Source organism: Zonotrichia albicollis, chromosome 9, assembly GCF_047830755.1.
Source record: "Zonotrichia albicollis isolate bZonAlb1 chromosome 9, bZonAlb1.hap1, whole genome shotgun sequence".
In the NCBI taxonomy this organism is placed as follows: Eukaryota; Metazoa; Chordata; class Aves; order Passeriformes; family Passerellidae; genus Zonotrichia; species Zonotrichia albicollis.
Window position 1 is genome coordinate 38,917,446 of NC_133827.1, and position 14,717 is coordinate 38,932,162.

Below are 14,717 nucleotides of genomic sequence, written 5' to 3' on the forward strand. Positions count from 1 at the left end.
AGAAGTAGCAAAAAAGCCAGCACTTAAAAGCCTGTTCAGTGTCAGAGGTTATTGAATCAGTCTTTAATTTTTAATTCTAAGACTGGTATAAACCTGGGAAAAAAGGTTTGCCTCATTTTGTTTGTAGCTGAAAGGCAATCTAAGAATACTTGCCACTGCTAGCAGAGATGTAATTGTGCCCCTTTCTGAAGTGACTTTATTTACATTTTATTCCTCCTTTTTCCCTGTATGTGCCATCTCCTCTGGAGCACATTGCCCCTATACACTTGGGTGGTGAATTCAGTTTTTACTCTTGGCATCCACAGTTTCCTGCTGGAGATTCTGGGCAGTTTTCAGGCCTCTTCCATCCTCATTGCACAGTTCCATGGAGCAAAAGGATGGGGCTGTGTCCATCAGAGCCTTCTCTGCCACCTGTCCCTAACACAGGGGTTGCTTCTGGAGCTGTTTGTCTGCACTGCAGGCAGAGGTTGTTTGTTGGCTCCACATCCACATCATGTGGATGTGGATCATGTAAAAAGTGGGAATAGAAGCCTCTGTCCCTGATCCCAGAAGCTTTTGGAGCCATCTGGGCACCCTTCCAAAGGAATAGCTGGGTCCTGTGACAGAAAATTGTCACTCACCAGGTGTGATATGGGGAAAGAGGGGAGGGTGCCTTCCTCTGTGCCTTTCCAGGATTCAGATTTCCAGAGGGAATTTTGCCATCTGCAGCACCCAGCAGGAGCAGTGATGCAGAATTCCAGGTGCACGCTGGGTGCACTGATAGAAAATTTCACCAAATGTTATGATTTTCTGCTTGAAAATGGACAGCTTTTAATAGGAGAGGGAAGAAAAACAAACCATACAATTATTCTACCTAATTTTTACTACAGGACTCGTGTGGGATTTTATGTAGATTGTGTTATAGTCTTAATTTTAGTGCTTAGCCTGGTGTTACAAATCCAGCCATGTTTAAACTCTGTATTTTTCTCATTTCGTTTCAACAGAATCCCTGTATAACTTACGGGAGGAGAACAGGCAGCTGAGAAAAGCTCACCAAGACATTCACACCCAGCTGCAGGATGTCAAGGTAGGCCTTGCTCTGAGAAGCACTTTCAAAATCATGAAGAAAAAATTTTCCCAAGTTTTCCCAAGCTCAGAACAGGCTGCGCTGTAGATTTGTAGTTTCTGTTATGTGGGAAAAAGGAGAGGAAAAGGCTGGACTGGATTTGTCTTTTGCCACCTGCACTTTAGGTGTATGCCCATAAAAAAAATAAAAAGTGTTTAGTATAAAAATCAGGATTTGGTTTCACAAGTTAAAAATCAGGTTTGATTGGCAGAACTCAATGCCAAAACTCATTGGCAAAACTCAATGCCAAAACTAATGTTTTCCATCTGTTTTTTTTTTAATGTCCATCAACATCTACCCCGACTTTTAATTTTATTTTAGTTATGCACATCCTGGCCTTCAAATTGCCTTCCCTGGTGTGCTTGCTTCCTCTGCCTGTTTAATATGTGAAATAAATAAATTTCAGCTAAGGATTTTCTTTTCAAAGTAAATTGAATTATCTTCCTAGTTCAAACCCCCCCTAAGTGATCTTTAGAATGAACTTTATGTGAAACATGTGATGTTCTTCTTTTTGTGTAGCAACAGCATAAGAACTTACTGTCCCAGCACAACGAGCTTGTGGTGACATTGGAAGACCACAAGAGTGCACTAGCTGCTGCTCAGGTCAGAAGGAAAGCAGCTCCTGCTGGCTCTCAGCTTCCCAGATCTGTCTCCAAACCTCTGCTGGCTGCAGGGCGCTGCATGTGCCTCTGGCATGGGGACCCAGGAGTGCATGGCACAGAGGGGCTGCTCCCCAGAGGGCTCAGGGGGCAGAGCAGGTTGGGGGCCAGCCCAGCAGTGCATGCGGTCCTGGCAAAGGAGTCTCTGCTTCCCTGGGAGCTGTCAGTGCCTTTCTGTCTCTGTCCTCTCTGCGGGAACTGCTGTGAGCACCCTGCACTCTGACCCTCACATTTGTCTCTGAGCCCTGGCTGCTGGTGCCAGATCTCTTCTTGGGTGTGTCTGGGGAGGCTGAGAGGTTTTCATGCAATTCCAGAGTGGGCTGGAAAAAGCTCATCCAGTGCCACCCCTGCCATGGCAGTGACACCTTCCACCATCCCAGGCCCAGTGTCCATCGTGGCCTTGGACACTTCAGAGCTCCAGGGGCAGCCAGAGCTGCTCTGAGCCACAGCAGCAGCAGAACATAGATGGAGATGTGTGTGCAATTATGAAAACTCCAGGTGCAGCTCAGATTAGTTTTTAGAACCAGCAGCATTAAGTTCCTTAAATGTCACTTTCAAGTGAACTATCCATGAAGCACAAACTGTTGCAGGCTCAGTCAGCTGTGCCAGTACAAGCTGTGGAGGCCACAGGGAATCTGGAAGTGGGAGTGATGTTGGAGCAGAGGAAGACTTTTGGTGAAAGATCACAGGGAAAGGCAATGAGGCAGTGTGAAGTTATTTTTATTCCTGACTGATTTCCTTCATTTAGGCATTTTCACAGTCCACAAAATCGTTAGCAGCATTAGAAGCATTGAATTTTTTTCCCCCAGTTCTGCTGTTGTGCCTGTCAATATGTGTAAGATACTCAAAAAACAGGGAAAGATCAGGAAGGTCCCTCACAGACTGAATATCTGAAGAATCATAATCTGCAGTGCTAACCCACACTGGCAGCTAATTCTGAGCTCTTCTCCCACTGGCCACATTTGCTGTGTGGTGTGTGCTGATAACATCTGAAATTCCACAAGGCCACGTGGAGGGGCTGATCTGAGGTTCACCAAGCCCAAAGGGAAGCTCCCCACTCTCCTGGCTTTGATTCAGGTCTTTAATTAGAAATCCTGTGCCACACAAAGCCCCTCTGTCTGCAGCCAGGCTGGGACATTTGTCCCACAGGGACCCTCCAGGGAAGGGCCTTGAGAACAGAGGGCGTTTCACACTTTTGAGTGGTTTCTCCTGCAAACCAGCTGCAGAAATCCCCCAGGGGATTCCTTCCCAGCTCCATTAATGATCCCTCTATTTCTGGGTGTGTTCTAGACATTGAACACCAGTAGTCAATACTGCACTAACCCAAATCTTTAAAGTGTTTTGGTCATAGTGCTTTTTCTAAGCCAGGCAGATTAATTATATATTTTAATAAACCCTGTTTTCTGCCAGTATCAGCACCTCTTAAACTGTGGCATTGACTCAGAATGTTCATTTTAGTGACTCTGCTGTTCACTCTGCTTTCCCTTTAGGCCATTCTGTTTTAGGGGTCCCTAGGCTTGTGGAGGTTCTCAAACACACTCACACGTCCCCTGGAGCAGCAGGGAAATTCTCTGGTGTGGCACCTGTGTGTTTGCAGCTGATCAGCTCTTAAACACCCTGCCCACCCCAAAAAATCCTATGAAATTGGAAATCTTCTTACTGCAGAGCCAGGGATTGGGCTACCAACCTTGCTGGATTTTCATTAAAGCTTCCTGATCCTGTCCAAAGTTAAAGAGCAAATCAAATTCCCAACATTTTACTGTTGCATTTCAGGAAGCCTTTGGAAATTTACATTTTCCTTCTATTTCTTTTCTTTTTTCCCTTCTGCTTATCCCCTTACTCTTCACCACTGTGACTTTCTTTGCCTCAGTTCTGTATGTTGGCTGTTGTCTTGTCTAACACCTGTCTAAATGTTGAGCACTTGGCATTTTCATGACATGTGGATGTACTTTAAAATTTCTGTTTCTGAAAGAGCTGCACTTCTTTCCACCAGCAAAGGAGAAGTTGTGGTGCTTTTGACTTCCCTCACTTTAGTCTGCCAGGAAAGCTTCATCATCCTCTTCTGACACTTCTGCTGCTTGGCATGAATAAAACAACTCCTCTTCTTTGTCCCACAGAGATGTTTTTAATACACTTTGGTCTGCATGTGCACTTTGATAAGATCCTGATGGATCAGTGTCATTTAATGTTTGGAGGAAAAAATTATATTTTAAAAGCTCCCATCCCTGGAATATCAAGCTTTGTCCTACATGTCCTGCCAGCAACTTCACTTCAAGGTGACTACATTTGATTAAGAAATTAATTTGGACACACTATAATTAACATGTTGGCTTTAGACCCAGGTGGAAGAGTACAAACAGCTGAAGGACACACTGAAAAAAATCCCAAGTTTCCAAGACGTGGAGAAGGAGGAAGGAGGGAAGGAGCAGCAGCCGGAGGCGCGGGGCCCGTCCCCCCAGAGCCGCCCCCCGGAGCCCCCTGGGGCTGGGACTGAGCAGCAGCAGCAGGTACAGGGCTGAGAGAGCCCAGCAGGGCTGCTGAGCCAGCACAGGGTGCTGGGTGTCCCTCAGGACAGGGGGTTTGGCTCTGCACCCCTGTCACTGCTGGAGGGGAGCCCTGAGGAGTGGTTGAGTTATTGAGTGGTGAGGAAATCTATTCGTCATGGTCTTTTCTCACATGCCTAGTCCAGTTTTATGTGTATGTATGCCAGCTGTTTTAAGAAGTTGCTCAAAATTTAAATTTTTAAAATAAAAAAAAATTTAGCTGTCTCAAATGTTACAGAAAGCTTCTAGAGGTTTTTAATAAATATTTATTTTGTAAGGTTCCAGTGGCACATTGAAGTCAGTGTATTTAAAATTGGCACACCAAGGTTCAAGCAGAAAATGTGTAATCCAGAAGTAAACGTAGAAGTAAATGAAGAAGTTAAGAAAAACCAGTTGTGATTTTGTTTTACAAGTCAAAATTTAAATTTTTTTAATAAGAAATCTAAAATTTTAGCTATTTCAAGTGTTACAGAAAGCTTTTAGAAGTTCTAGAGATTTTTATTTTATAAGGTCGCAGTGGCACATTGGTGTATTTAAAATTGGCACACCAAGGTTCAAGAAGAAAACGTGTAATGTAGAAGTAAAGGAAGAAGTTAAGAAAAACCAGCTGTGATTTTGTTTTACAAGTCAAAATTTATATTTTTTAAATAAGAAATCTAAAATTTTAGCTGTCTCAAGTGTTACAGAAAGCTTTTAGACGTTTTTAATAAATATTTATTTTGTAAGGTTCCAGTGGCACATTGAAGTCAGTGTATTTAAAATTGGCACACCAAGGTTCAAGCAGAAAACGTGTAATCTAGAGGTAAAGGAAGAAGTTAAGAAAAACCAGTTGTGGTTTTGTTTTACAAGTCAAAATTCATATTTTTTAAATAAGGAATCTAAAATTTGAGTTATCTCAAATGCTACAGAAAGCTTTTAGAAGTTTGGAAGAGATTTTATAAGGTCCCAGTAGCACATTGAAGTCAGTGTATTTAAAATTGGCACACCAAGGTTCAAGCAGAAAACGTGTAATCTAGAAGTAAAGGAAGAAGTTAAGAAAAACCAGTTGTGGTTTTGTTTTACAAGTCAAAATTCATATTTTTTAAATAAGGAATCTAAAATTTGAGTTATCTCAAATGCTACAGAAAGCTTTTAGAAGTTTGGAAGAGATTTTATAAGGTCCCAGTAGCACATTGAAGTCAGTGTATTTAAAATTGGCACACCAAGGTTCAAGCAGAAAACGTGTAATCTAGAAGTAAATGAAGAAATTAAGGAAAAACAGTTGTGATTTTGTTTTACAAGAATTTCTACAAGAAATAAAAATCATGGAATCATTTAGTTTGGAAAAGAACTGTAAGATCTTTGAGTCCAGCCGTGAACCCAGTTCTGCCAAAGCCAGCATTAAACTGTGTCTCTAGAACACAAAGCTGGCTTTGTTGAATTGTAACAGTTTTTCATTTTTCAACTAAAATGAGGCTTAGCTTACTCTGTGGTGGAACTGTGCAACACCTTGTGTAGCTGTAGAGCCACAAACCAGGTAATGACCCCATTTGGCAGGAGGATCTCGTTCCAAACCAGGCATTTGGCCCTGCTGACAACAGCTCTGGGCTGGCATAAAGGATCCAAGCCTGTCCTTGGCTCTCTTGAAACTGAAATCCATAAATGTGTTGTACACACATAATCCCGTGTCTGTTTTGCAGAATGAGAAGCCAAGGGAGGGAGAAGAAGCAAAGAGCCAGGAGCAGGACAGGGCTGAGCCTTTCCACATGCAGGGAAAGGCTCACCAGAATGCCAGGGAGCTGAACATCCAGGAGCAGCAGGAGGCTGGGGAGGATGAGCAGCAGCGGGCAGAGCAGATGGAAGAGGAACGCAAAAAGGAGCTTGAGGAGGAAGAAATGGAGCAGGCAGGGCAGCCTGAGCGCCTGGAGGAGGAGCAGGACCAAGCCCCAGAGGAGCACGAATGGAAAAAGCAGGAACAAAAGGAAGAGGAAACCAACATGTTGGGTGATCACCTGCACTCACAGGTAGGGAGCTCATTTCTAATTGATTAAATCTGCTGTTTGAATGGAGGCTTCTCTTTTCACTGCTGGCCTTGTATTGCAGTCACCTATTTCTAGGAAGAATAAAGTTTTTATAGAGAGTTTGGGATTCAGAGCACTCGCTGGTTTTTAGATAAAATTACTGTCATGTTTATAGAAAATTTGGGATTCAAAGCACTTGGATGTGATAGGATTCAGGCTCAACTCGAGCACTCTTGTTCTGCAGTGCTGGCCAGATCCTAATGAACATTAATTCTGCTGATCAAAAGCAGCAGATGGAAAATAAAAAAGAGAAAAAAAGAGCAGCAGACTGAATTCTGTCTCCCACTTTAAACCTGAGGCCCGTGGTAGCTGATGGAGAACTCAGCAGGTGAGAGGGAGGCTGGGATGGAGAACTGCTCTGCTTTGGTAACTTGATGCATCTCAGCAAATTGCAGAGTGTTTCCTTGTCAGAGGTACCTGCCCTCTGCAAACACACTGCCAGCTCAGTGCTCACTGGTGTTTGACAGGGAATTTTAACTGCCAGACAAACATGACTGAAATAGCCAGGGGAAGTCAGTGTGCAGCTCTAAATAAAACCAGCAAATAAAACCTGGATTTGCATCCTAGATTGGATCTGCATGGAAAATGTATTTCACTGGTCTCGCTGTAGGCTTTGTAAACACTTTCTGTCCTGGCAGATTAAGTGTGTCACTGTGGTGTAATGAGGAGCTGCTGCTGGAGAGCTGAGGAGCTGCAGAGGGTCAGAACAGCAGCAGTGGGTTAAGCTGTGAAGCTGGAGTTAGTCTAAGTTATTGCTGAGTACAAAAAGATGTGCAGTGTCTCGCTTAAGGCTAAAAGCAGCTCCCCCTGAGATTACCACTTAAATCAATGGAAACTTTTTGCTGTCTTATCAGTCAGCGAAACCTCCTTTTACTGTGTAATATGTTGGGAGGTTTTATTATGATTTACAGGAAGAGCATGGCTTTCCTTAGCCCACAATCTCCTCTTTCTTCCCTGTGTACTCCACAAACACCCCAACACTTCCAGTCTATGTTCCAAGAAATGTTTTAACTTCAAGCGAGGACACAAAAACTTAAAAATAACTTTGCTGTAATTGCATGGAGCTTGTTTTTCCCTGTGGACAGCTTTTTTGTTTCTGATCACTGAGAGGATGTTTAATGTGTGACTAACACGTTTCTGTGGCAGGTAACACCAACCAAGAGGCAGAAAGCAGCCTACGAGCAGCAGCTGGAGCAGCAGCACCTCGGGGCGCAGAGGGCGGAGGAGGCCGAGCAGCTGAGGCAGCAGCAGGAGTCCCTGCAGCAGCAGAGGCTCAGGGGGCAGCTCCTGAGGCAGCAGCAGCTCCAGGAGAGAGAGCTCCAGCTGCAGAGACAGGCAGAGCAAGGGGAGAAACTCTTCAAAAACCGCCTCAGGTGCGACTCTCCCTCTTGGGCTTGTCGTGCTCTGGGTTTGTGTTGTCAGCTTTGTTCTGCTCCCTTGTTCCAGGGCAGATTTCCAGGGGGTTCTGTTGGCTCATTCCTTGAAGGGCTGGAGCTTTGTTCCCTAAAATTCAGAGTCCTGACTTTGCTCTTTGCCTGACCCATATCCTTCAGGACTGCAGGCTCCACATACAGAGACACAACACAAAGTCAGGGTAGCAGCACAAGCAAGTCTCTGATCTATCAAGCATTTTTCAGGAAAGGTGATGTGAGAAAACACCAGATAATAGAGCATGAAACTGGGGCCTGCTGTGGCAGCTGCTGAGAGAGGCAGAGCTGCAGGTGGGGAGGTTGTTTATTAAAGCAGAAAGCACACTTTTGAAACTGAAATGATGCTTGGCTTTTAATGTTCTCAGCCAACAGGCTCATTATGATAACATGGACCAGGACATTGTGCAAGGGGAGGAAGAGCAAGGTATTCAGGAGGAGGAAGGAGGTAAGAGAGATTTTCTGCCCCTGCCATGCTCACAGGCTCCCTGTGTGCTGCCTTGCATGGGAGACTTTAATATTCATTTCATATCCAGATTGGATTCAAGTGAAACATAAACTTGCAATTTAAAACCAGAAGCTCAAATAACCATGGCTGAAGTGACTGAGTGAAATAGAGGAATTACTAAAGATCATATCCACATTCCTGAAAGGAAGAGTGTCCTTTTGACTGAGCTGTTATTACCAGGCTCTGTGGATCTTGGTTATGCTCCTGGCTCTGCTTTTGGGTTTGTTTGAGCTCTTTAAATTATAGAATCATGGAATTGTTTGGGTTGGAAGGCACTCAAATCATTCCACACCCCTGCCATGGACAGGGACGCCTTCCACTAGCCCAGGCTGTTCAATGCCCCATCCAGCCTGGCCTGATCCTTTAATTTCTGTTTCCTATTAGGAGTAAATCAATTTTGTGAGCATTATCTGTTTATGTAGAGACTTCCCACTGCTAAAAACACATGTGGAACCTTGTCTGTAGGAGACTCCTAAAAGGATAACTAAAAACTGCTGTAAAACAATAATCACCTAAAAAATTCCTCAGCTTATGAACACGACAACCAGCACCAGGATGAAGGTGAAGATGATGATCAGAATAATGCAAATGAACAGCAAGAAGCAGAACATCAGGCAGAAAATCAGCAGGCTGATGAATCAGTAAGTATGAATTAAGATGCTGAGGGTTGCAGTGCTACTGAAGTGAGAACCCACAGGTCTCGTCTGACATAATTGCACCTTATAGAAATGAGATAAGCAGAGGTCTGCCAGGAAGACAGGCTTGACAGTTGAAAACAGCATCTAAAATCTATTTAAAGGTGTCCTTACTCATTTGGGAAGAAATAAAAGGAGAAAGCTCCCTTGTGGGAAGCAAGGTGTTTATTTCCACATTCCTTTGATCTGCGCTTTCGGTGGAATAAAGGAGTTGGTCTTAGCTGGGACTTGAACAGGTACATTTGGCTTCAAAAAATACCAGCAGTGCCCAGTCAAAATGAGAGGGGATGGGGTTTTTCATGCTGTCATTAATGAAAGGCCAGCTCAAGAGGCTCTGTATCCAGCTGGAGTCAGTGTAGATGTGTGAGGTCCTGACAGAGGATGTAGGTCAGCACTGAACTGAGCCCTGACACCAACTGCACAGAGATCTGGGGCAGGAGATTCGCCCTGGGCCTTCCCCCAAACTCCAGCTTGCCTGGGGCTGTCCACATCAAGTGCACCTTCCTGACTCCCCTCCCATTCAGCAAATTAAGTACAGTGAATATTTCTGAGGGATCTTTAACTTGTTGTCTGTAAAGATACAAAACTGCTTTTATTGAATGATAAGCAGAAAATGCTCCTTTTCAGCCTGGCAAAGGTGAAAAGTGTTTTGTTTTCTTGTAGACATAGCCAAGGTCAACAGAGCAGGAGAGGCTGATAGTGAGTGATGCCATCAGCCCTGTGGAGCTGTGAGCATTCAGCTCTTATCTGTGTTCACATGGCCTTATCAGGCACTGGCAGCTGGTCAGTAAGCACAGGCTGTGCAGCAGCTCTGGGACAGAATTCTGTGGGTTTCACAGACAGGTGCCTGCACCTCTGTCCCTGCAGAGATTGCAGCTGCTGCCCGTGGGGATGGAGCTGGCTCTGACAGCCCATGCTGCTGTTCTTTCAAAGAAAATACAGCTGGAGCATGGCTGAAAGTGTTTAACACTCCCTCCTGTGGATTACAGAAGGCAGCCATGGAAGATGTGAATCCTGCTGATGACCCCAATAATCAGGGAGAGGATGAGTTTGAAGAGGCTGAGCAAGAGAGAGAAGAAAACCTGCCTGAGGAGAGTGAGAAGCACAAGGAAACGGGTCAGAAACAAGGACATCCAGGAATGGAGGAGCACTTGGTGGTGGGTAAAGGCAAAAGAGGCACCTCTGGGGCTCCTTCAGGAGGTTAAAGCTGCACATTTCAACTGTGCTGGAGCTGTAAACTCCTCCAGGCACAGAGAGTCTGAATTTTTATGGCATTGGTCTTCAGTGGGGTGAATATTCCATTGTCTTCCTGCTTAGTATGGAAAGTCTTGCTTTATTCTGTGAAGTGATTTTTCTTATATTCCTCCTGCTATTTTTTAATTGAGGGCAACTTTAAATCACAGAGCTGGGCTCTCACTGCTGCTAATGAATGCACTAAAACTTCTCCTGCCATTATTGTTACTTCAGCTTTACAGAGAGCTTTAGTTCCAGAACAAGAAGCTTTAATCTTCAGCCCTCTGATTATTAGGCAAGCTCATAGATCTGAATTTTTATGTGATCTTTGTGCAGATGGCAGGAAATCCTGACCAGCAGGAGGATAATGTGGATGAACAATACCAGGAAGAGGGAGAAGAGGAGGTAAGAACACAGACCCAAGGCAGGTGTGGGCTCAGGCAGCAGAGCACAGCTCCATTAACACTCTTTGGTGTCTTTGGGAACTGCAGGATAAACCCAAATCACTTTGTGTGACTTCTGAAACCTGGGAAGTCTTTGCCATTACTCTGCTGTCCCCTTCTGGATACACTCTGGCTTACTCATGCTCCTCTGCTGCCATCCATTACTCTTCCATGCCACACAGCATTAATTGTGCAATAATTGAAAAGATTAAGCCTTTCACAACACAAGTAAAATTTCCTGGAAACCTCAAGGTCACAGAAAACCTCATTAATCTCTAATCACACAGTGCAGTTCTGAGCAAACTGCTTCCTTGGCCACTTACTTACTCTGTAGCTGTGACTTTGATTTATCTGTGCTCCTCCTGGGCAATCCAAGCTGCAGTTCTGGAGCTGCTCAGGAAGCTGGCAGCACATGGAGCTGGAGCAGAGAGGGAGGGAAGGGACTTCTCCCTTCATGTCCTGCTCACCATGCAGGCACCACCCTGAGCCCCTCAGCAGTCCCTGATTAATTCCTATTTCTGCTTCCCACAAAACCCCTTTCAAAAAAATCCCTGGGGTTGGCTGCTGTCACTCCCTCATGGGGGAGCACTTTGGGTTAGCTGGGATGCACTTAGCAAAATGCTGCTGCTCACAGCCAAGCAGGCCACTGGGAGCTGGGCAGAGCTGCCCTTTGGCAGCTGCTCTTTGGCTTCCAGGCACCATTTGTACACATCTCAGGAAGGATGTGCCCACTGTGCTGAGTGGGAGCAGGGATTGAGTGAACAGTTAAGAGAAAAGAGATGCTGCAGTGGGGATCAGTTCTTCAGTGGGTGGACTCAAATATTGCTGTTCAGATCTTTCCCAAAGTGACCCTGGTGTGATGGATGCCTCTGACCCAGCTCACAGGACGCTGCTTGGGGCAGACAAGCACAGCAGCACTTCCCAAAAGGAAATCAAGTTCACTCCAAAACATTCCTCTTTCAAATTTGCACCTAACATGGGAAGTGGGGCATGGAATGGAGGGAATGTGCTGGCAGAGCAGAGGGGAGTGAGAGATCCAAAAGCTGAACATCAGGGAGACATTCAGTGTGACTTACTCTCTCCAAGGAAGAGTTTGTCTGTGAGAATTGTATTTAAAAGTTAAATGCTCTCAGAGGAAGTGAGTTTCCTGACTGTTGGGTGATTATGGTTCTTTTTATCCTCTTTTAACCTCTCCCTGCTCTCTTCTCCATTCTTTAGAACCTTCATTCTGTAAGAATATCACATAATACCATTCTGTAAAAATATTCTGTAAAAATCTGTGAACATGTGCCCGGTTGTGGCACAGGCCACTCTTTGAAGGGCAATTAAACCACACAGAACATCTCTCGTGCTCTGCAGGTGCAGGAGGATCTGACTGAGGAGAAGAAGCGAGAGCTGGAGCACAATGCTGAGGAGCCCTATGGGGAAAATGAGGAAACTGTGAGTTCTGTGCAATCCAGGATCAAACCCTGAGCACACTGCTCATGGCACAGGGATGTGGCATCAGAATTGTCCTAGCTTGCTTTGGGCCACAGACCCGAACATTTCATGCTGTCCCAACTTCCTTTGCTCACCCTTCCATCTCTGTGTCAATTCTTGCTCCCTGCAGGCTTTGGAAAATCTTTTTTTTTTTTTTTCTGTTTCTGCTCATCAGCTCTCACAACTCCAGCTGAAAATCATTTCACTGCCCTAAAATAAGCTATAAAGAAACAGGCACTGCATCTGTTGTAAGTTTGTTTTATTTTGCTTTCCCCAATCAGGCAGATGAAAAGAACAACAGAGGGACAGACCAAGAGCAAGAAATGCAAGAAGACAACAACCAGAAAGCAATTCATGAAGAAAATTATGAGGAGGAAGAGGAGGAGGAGGAGGAGGAAGGCAGAGCTGTTGCAGCAAAAACTCGCAGACGAGGGGAGATGTAGTTCCTCCCTTCATTTTTCTTTTTCCAGTACACAAATTCCTGTTGTGTTTTTGTTTTTTTTAACCAACTTTTTTTAGGGTATTTAATTTCAAAAAAAAAAAGAAAAGAAAAGCTTGTGTTTTCCACTTTTTACTTTTCTATTAGGTGCTGTCCTGTGTTTATATGAATACAGTATTTTGATACTCTAGATTAGGATTTCTTTTCTATCCAGGCTGTACATAACCAGACATCCTCTAGGTTGGATTTTTTTGTAACTCTGGGCACGGTTTGTAGAGGCCATTTTGGATACACTTTCACCTTGTCCAGGCCTGACAGAATGTTTGGTGTCATGTCAGGTGCACTCACCACTGAAGGAACATTCCTAGTGCCTAAATCCAGGTGACTTCAGTCACTCCAGCTCGTTGTCTTCCATGGATTTATTCTGACCAAGGGCTGCAAATTCCTTGTAACCTCACAAAGCCAAGCACTGGCCGTGCCCTTTGCAGGACCAGGCCTTTCCTAGGTGCAGAGCAGTTATAAAATATGCAAATTTTACAAGCCTTCAGAATGCAGCCAAGTTGCCAGCTGTTAATTTTGGCAGCTGTTTAGATACGCTTCAATTATGCATTTATTTTAATGAGCATTCCCAGGTACTTCAATTACAGGCAGTACCTGGCTGCTCATGCAAATGGGGCTGTGCTGAGAGGAGCTGGGAGCTGAAAACCAATTTAGAGATGGAGCTCCATTATGCCAAATCAAAACACTACAGCTGTCACAGGGATGAAGATTTACAGCAGCAGCAATCTCCTTGTCCTCATTAATGTATAAAATGTTTGACCAGAACCAGAATGATGTTGCCTCAGTGCCATGTTTCCTGGAGGGCGTGGTCCTGAGCTGACACAGTTGGTGCAAGATGCTGAACTTAAGGCCTTTACCTTCTTTTTCCTTATTTATTTACAAAAATCTGCTGGAAGGATTTCTGTGAGCCCCAGGGTGAGCCTCAGACTCGAGCCAAAGCCCACAGAAGCTGTTTAGCAAACATCTCCAGCACTGCATGCTGAAACCTGGGGAGGGGAGGGGGGGAAAATGACACAAAAATTGTGCCTTGGTGTGGGCTACCCTGAACATAATCCCAGTGCATGAATTATACAATATTTGTATTGGTACAGACACTAGGTATTTAATATATGTTAAAGGAGAATGGGAATCTGGATTTCCCAGGCTATGCCCCATTGCTGGAAATGAGGCACAGGGGAGCTCCCCATCAAAGGCTGTGTTAATATATAAAGAGAGGGAGTGGGGGTTTTTCCCTTTGGTTTTGTTCTTTTTTTTTTTTTTTTTTTTTAATAATGATGCATAGCAATGTTTTCTGTTCAATTTTTTATAAGAATGTAATTTAATTCATTTTTTCTACTAACTTGATTATATTATGTTTTATAGTTGGTTTGCATTCATTGCAATTTTCCTAATTGTCTCAGATCCAGTGCTTATGTTTCATAGGAAGATTTTTGTCAGTGAATATTTTGGGTTTTCTAGTTACCATAAATCAGATTTACCTTATGTATAAAAAAAAAGTTTACATGAGACTGTAAAATGTATAATATGTACATAATCTTCAGAATACAATTATTTTGGTAAATTGGCCTGTATTTTTAATGTCATGGTTGCAGTATTTAATTATTTGAGGCATAATAAAACTTGACTGCAGTCAATAAACTAGAATGTAGTTACTGATCTTTCACATGCTGAGGGCTTGTGTCGGTTTTCCTCATGATGTGCTTGGATTTCATTTTAATACAGGGAGCAGGGGAAGGGATGGAGCCCTGGCAGCATTTTCAGGGAAGTGGAATATTTTGGTTAATGATATTCCCACCTCTGTGCATGACAGAGGTCAAAATGCCAGACCCAGGGGGACCATGGGGGAGCTGAGCTGCTCCTCATTGCCACAGGAGGATCCCTGGAATTCAGGGAATGCCAGATGCTTGGCTAAAGCAAGAATTTAATGAGTTTCAAGAATTTAATGAGTTTCTGTGACCTAAAAGCAAGTGGAGCTGGGCCACAGCCCCAGCCCTGGGCAGGATGGGCAGCACAGGAGCTGCTCAGTTGTCCAGCTCAGAGTGTGATTGATCCCAGGGTGATGCTCT

At 44.2% G+C, this 14,717-nt stretch overlaps 1 protein-coding gene across 2 annotated transcripts in view; it reads left to right on the plus strand.

Moving 5' to 3' along the window:
* The window catches only part of GOLIM4 (golgi integral membrane protein 4), a 30,296-nt gene extending 16,007 nt beyond the window's left edge, over positions 1-14,289 (plus strand). Inside the window, exons 6-16 of one of the 2 annotated variants that reach the window (XM_005484748.4) lie at positions 984-1,066; positions 1,625-1,708; positions 4,101-4,271; positions 5,987-6,310; positions 7,514-7,740; positions 8,163-8,242; positions 8,831-8,943; positions 9,987-10,154; positions 10,567-10,635; positions 12,033-12,113; positions 12,434-14,289. In XM_005484748.4, the coding sequence (XP_005484805.2) occupies positions 984-1,066; positions 1,625-1,708; positions 4,101-4,271; positions 5,987-6,310; positions 7,514-7,740; positions 8,163-8,242; positions 8,831-8,943; positions 9,987-10,154; positions 10,567-10,635; positions 12,033-12,113; positions 12,434-12,595 (1,562 nt within the window). In that variant the 3' untranslated portion in view covers positions 12,596-14,289. The remainder of the gene's footprint in view (positions 1-983; positions 1,067-1,624; positions 1,709-4,100; positions 4,272-5,986; positions 6,311-7,513; positions 7,741-8,162; positions 8,243-8,830; positions 8,944-9,986; positions 10,155-10,566; positions 10,636-12,032; positions 12,114-12,433) is intronic. The other variant, XM_014265557.3, reaches the window with a different exon arrangement.
* Positions 14,290-14,717: the final 428 nt, after the last annotated feature.